We start from the raw sequence: 5,000 nt of genomic DNA, 5'->3' as shown, positions 1-5,000 counted from the left end.
TATATATATATATATATGTTCTTATTTTTTTTTTTTTTTTTTTTTTTTTTTTTTGTAGATTAAATCATATGTTGGTTTTTGGGTTGTCATTATGCAAATCGTTCAACTTGTTTTAATGGGAGATTTTATTTATCATTATATAAGATGTTTAAGTAAGGGTGTATCTTTTGATAATTTATTAAATGAAAATGTATAAGAACATATAAGACACCATAATAAATCAAACTATACATATATATATTATATATATATATATATGTTTGTTTGTGTGTGAAAAAATAAAATGAATAAATGAATGAATATATAAAATCAATGAACAGAAAAATATACCGAATGATATATAAAATCATTTGTTAATAAATTATTAATGTCATATAAATAATTCTTTATAAAAACACATATCAAATATACAATGTTCAATATGTATACTTTTTTATATGTTTATTGTTATAATATATATACAATTACCGATTCTTATATATATATATATATATATATATATATATTTTTATATATATAATTATAATTCATATTTTTTAAGTGATTATACAATGGATGAGAAAAAAAAAAAAAAAAAAAAAAACCAACAAAAATAGAACAATGAGGAAAAATATTTAACATAACATGTATATAATATATATATATATATATATATATATATATATGTGTATGTTCTTATTTATTTTTTTTATTAATTGTAAATTATGTATAATTTTTTAAAATTATTTCACATACATTAAAATTTAAATATACATATATTATATATATATTATATATGTATACATATATATATCTTTTTTTTTTTTTTTTTTTTTTTTTTTATAATATATAACAGAAATAATTTTATTTTCGAATTATTTCATTTCTATTATGTTCCATATAAATTTATATATACATATATATATATCTACATATATATTCATTATTTGTTTTATATATATATATATATATATAATAATAATAATTATACCTTTATTTGTTTTCTTATATATTATATATATATATATTATACTTTTTTTTATTTTTGTTTTTTTTTTTTTTTTTTTAAAGAAATTCTTAAAAAAAAGACGATTTTTCTTTATAAATATACAATTCTGTTTAATTATTAAACATGATATATAATATATATATATATATATATAATCATATAGTTATTATTTTTTTTTTTTTTTATCCTTTTCTATCTGTCAAATAGAAATAATAATAAATGATAAATATTTAACACAAATAAAACGTTTTTCTTCTCCCTTTTTAAAATTAATATATAAATTTTTTTTTTTATTTTTTCTTATTATTAAAAGAAAGGTATGTATAAAATATATATAAATAAATTATCTATTGATTGATAAATATCCAATTATTGTATTTTTCTTATTAATTTTTTTTTTAAGTTTTTTTTCCCCCATATTATTTATCTATTCAACAATTATTATTATATTATATATATATAATATATATTTTTTTTTTTTTTTTTATCATTTTATGAAGGTAAAATATGTAAACAAATATATATTTTTGATATAAAACATTATTATTAATATTAATATTATTATTTTATATATAACAAGAAATATATTGTTTAAGGAAAAAACATATAAACAAAAGTAATAAAGAATGGATACTTTTAACAATGTTTTTAATTAAGAAAAGATTTCTGAGTTTTTATAATATAATTTCAACATCACCTATTTTAAATAAGAAATTTGTATATGTAAAGAATAACTATATATTCCAGAAAAGGTATATAATATTACTTATCTTTTTTTTTATAAATAACTGTATTGTGTTATATTGCTAATTTTTTTTTTTTTTTTTTACAAACTGAAGCAACATATAAATAAATGTAAATATAACATATATATATATATATATATATATATGTATATATATATTTATATGTCATCATAACAAATTGTAGAATGTTACAATTTATTAATTTATTTTCATATTATTACATTTTCGCTACAGACATTTTTCCAATAAAAATTTTTATGATATACTGAATATAAAAAAGGACAGTAACAAAAATGAAATAAAACAAGCTTATAGAAAACTTGCATTAAAATATCATCCTGATAGGAACCCAAATAATAGAAAAGAATCCGAACAGAAATTCAGAGAAATTACTGAAGCTTATGAAACCTTAAGTGATGACAATAAAAAGAAAATGTATGATAATCAATTAAATAGTGGATTTTATTCAAACAATTTTAATAATAATTACTATAATACTACAAGTAATAATAATCATATGAATTATAATTATCAATCCAAAAGAATGACAGATGAAGAAATTGAAAATGTTTTTAAAAATGTTTTTGGAAATATGAACTTAAATGATATTTTCAAGTCCAATATTTTTAACGAGGTAATATGGGAAATGTGTATATTTATATGTACAAGTCAGGCAAATTTTGAATTATTAAAAAAAAATATATGAACAATTCAGAAAAAAAATATAATAATAATAATAATATATATAATATATATATATATATATATATATATTATTTTTTTGTGTGTGTTTCAAAAAATAAATTATTTTTGAATATATTAACATAATAAATCAATTCAAATAAATTGTCCAATTAAAATTTTAATATTTTTTTTTAATTTTTTTATTTTTTAATTTTTTTATTTTTTAATTTTTTTATTTTTTATAGAATAGCTTTAGTAGTAGAACCATGGGAAGCGACATATTCAGTAATTTCGGTTCTGGTAAAAATATAAAATTTGTATATAAATAGAAAAAAATAAATCATGTTAATTATATTTTATACATTTGGTTATATTTTTTTTTTTATTTATTATAAGTTTTAATATATTTATATGCCCCAATTTTTTTACATTAATATTTTTTATAGCTTCTTATGGAACCCCAAGAAATGAAAACATAAAACGTAATAAAAAAATAAATTGCAATATGTATATGTATATATATATATATATATATATATATATGTATGTATTTATTTATGTATTTATTTGTGTGCGAGTGTTTCTATTTATATATGTAAATATTTTTCATTTTTGTTTACTTATTTGTTTCCTTCATATATTATTTTAGAGACGAATATAAAAACAGAAATTATACCTAGAGGAAATAAAATTATCGAGAAGACAACTAAAATTATTACTTATAAAGATGGAAATGTAAAACAAGAAATAATAGAAAGGGAAATAAGTAATAATAGTAAAGGTTCATAAAGAAGATATAAAAATAGTTATATGTATAAAAAAAATAAAATAATAAAAAATATAATATTATTATATTTCACTACCCCATGGACAAAATTAAATTTATTATATATATGTTTATATGTATTTATTTATGTATTTATGTATGGGTGTGTGCTTTATTTTTATTTTTTTTACGTGCATATATATATATATATATATATATATATATATATATATATATATATTTATATGTATACATTTATATATGTGTTATCATTTTTTATATACTTAATATTAACCCCTTTATTTTATGTATTTGTTATTTTTTTTATTATTTTTATTTTTTTTATTTTTTTGATAGAATTTGAAGACTTTGTTGATTTTGATTTTTTATATAAAAATAATAATCTTTATAATTACATGAACAGTCAGAATAATATAAATAAACAATCCTTTAATAGGTTCATAAACAATTATAAACAAAATCGACTGGTAAGAAATGTCTTAAATTATTGTTATGGTATTCTTTCCTTAGCAACCAGAAGAATACTTGTGAATTTAGTTATACATGTAATTCGTAAGGTGATACAAACTATCATTTTTATGTTACGAAAAAAATGACACATGATGAAGTTATATGTAAATAATATATATATATATATATATGTGCTCTTATTATTTATTTATTATTTTATTTATTATATTATTTTTTTTTTTTTTTTTCATTTTAAAAAAAATTTTTTAATTGTAAGTTTGTATAAGCATACATATATATATATGTGTGTGTATATTTTTTTAAAATAACAAATATATTAAAAAAAATATTTTAAAAAAAACAATTTATTGATTTTCTATTCTTCCTGAAAAGGACCCAAGAATTTTTCTGAACATATATGAAGGAATAAAAGAATTATTTTTTTTCTTCTCTTGGTAAATAATACCTTTGATCATTTTGCTTTTCTCTTGATTCCAGAAGAGCTGTAAAATAAAAAAAAAAAAAAAAAAAAAAAAAAAAAAAAAAAAATATATATATACATATATATATTATATTTACATATATTACTTTTTATTTTTTATATTTTCTCATGTGTGTACCTCTGCTGTGTAGAATACCCTCCTGTCTTCATATTCAATGACCCATGTAAGATAATAATTATTGAAATACCACGTGCCTTCTAAATTATCACTTGTCTTGACTCTTCCGTCTTCATATAAATGAACATAAAAAGAACCTTTGTTTTGTAAGAAGAAATTATATACTGTTATTTTCCACCGACAATTTTTTAATGGATGTATTATATTTTCCTCATTATTAAGGAGAAGCCACTTATTTATTAATCTCTTCAATGTTTTAAATTTTATAAGAGAATAGCATTTTTTTTTTTCTCGTCTACTAAATTGTGTAACATTATTTTTTTCAGGTGATAAAAAATTATTACTTTGAATGTTTAAAAATTTAGGTCTTCTATTATTACGATAAATATATTTATATTTATTCTGTTTATTTATAATATCATATGAATAATGATTATTCCATATTTTATGACCATCACTTATATTTTTCCCTTCATATAAATTTATAATATGTACACCCAAGAATAGAAAAAGAAATATTATATTAATTAAAAGGATATTCATTATACATTTTAATACAAAAAAAAAAATATATATATGTATATAAATATATATATGTATATATAAATATATATATGTATATAAATATATATATATATATTTATTTATTTATTTATCTATATTATTTTTATATATTATCTATATCAGTATCCGTTTCTACACCGTAGTTATCTATATATTTATTG

The 5,000-nt window shown here is 16.1% G+C and overlaps 4 protein-coding genes across 4 annotated transcripts in view; 2 read left to right on the top strand and 2 right to left on the bottom strand.

Annotated features, from left to right (window-relative positions):
* Positions 1-196, top strand: part of PADL01_1329400 (ER lumen protein retaining receptor 1, putative) — a gene marked incomplete at both ends in the record, with an annotated part of 1,540 nt that extends 1,344 nt beyond the window's left edge. Inside the window, one exon of the mRNA XM_028683843.1 lies at positions 59-196. Coding sequence (XP_028539981.1) covers positions 59-196 — 138 coding nt within the window. The remainder of the gene's footprint in view (positions 1-58) is intronic.
* Positions 197-1,630: 1,434 nt separating this feature from the next.
* Positions 1,631-3,801, top strand: PADL01_1329300 (DnaJ protein, putative; the record flags this gene model as incomplete). Its single annotated transcript, XM_028683842.1, has 6 exons — positions 1,631-1,740; positions 1,969-2,368; positions 2,664-2,718; positions 2,865-2,900; positions 3,068-3,199; positions 3,542-3,801. The coding sequence occupies 6 exons, from the start codon at positions 1,631-1,633 to the stop codon at positions 3,799-3,801; spliced, it is 993 nt and encodes a 330-aa protein (XP_028539980.1).
* Positions 3,802-4,020: 219 nt separating this feature from the next.
* Positions 4,021-4,818, bottom strand: PADL01_1329200 (conserved Plasmodium protein, unknown function; the record flags this gene model as incomplete). Its single annotated transcript, XM_028683841.1, has 2 exons — positions 4,021-4,158; positions 4,276-4,818. The coding sequence occupies 2 exons, from the start codon at positions 4,816-4,818 to the stop codon at positions 4,021-4,023; spliced, it is 681 nt and encodes a 226-aa protein (XP_028539979.1).
* Positions 4,819-4,942: 124 nt separating this feature from the next.
* Positions 4,943-5,000, bottom strand: part of PADL01_1329100 (conserved Plasmodium protein, unknown function) — a gene marked incomplete at both ends in the record, with an annotated part of 561 nt that continues 503 nt past the window's right edge. Inside the window, one exon of the mRNA XM_028683840.1 lies at positions 4,943-5,000. This exon is cut by the window's right edge and continues 503 nt beyond it. Coding sequence (XP_028539978.1) covers positions 4,943-5,000 — 58 coding nt within the window.

Source organism: Plasmodium sp. gorilla clade G2, assembly GCF_900097015.1.
Source record: "Plasmodium sp. gorilla clade G2 genome assembly, chromosome: 13".
Classification (NCBI taxonomy): Eukaryota; Apicomplexa; class Aconoidasida; order Haemosporida; family Plasmodiidae; genus Plasmodium; species Plasmodium adleri (nom. inval.).
The sequence above is the reverse complement of the archived record's forward strand: the minus strand, read 5'-3'. Positions and strand labels throughout refer to the sequence as shown.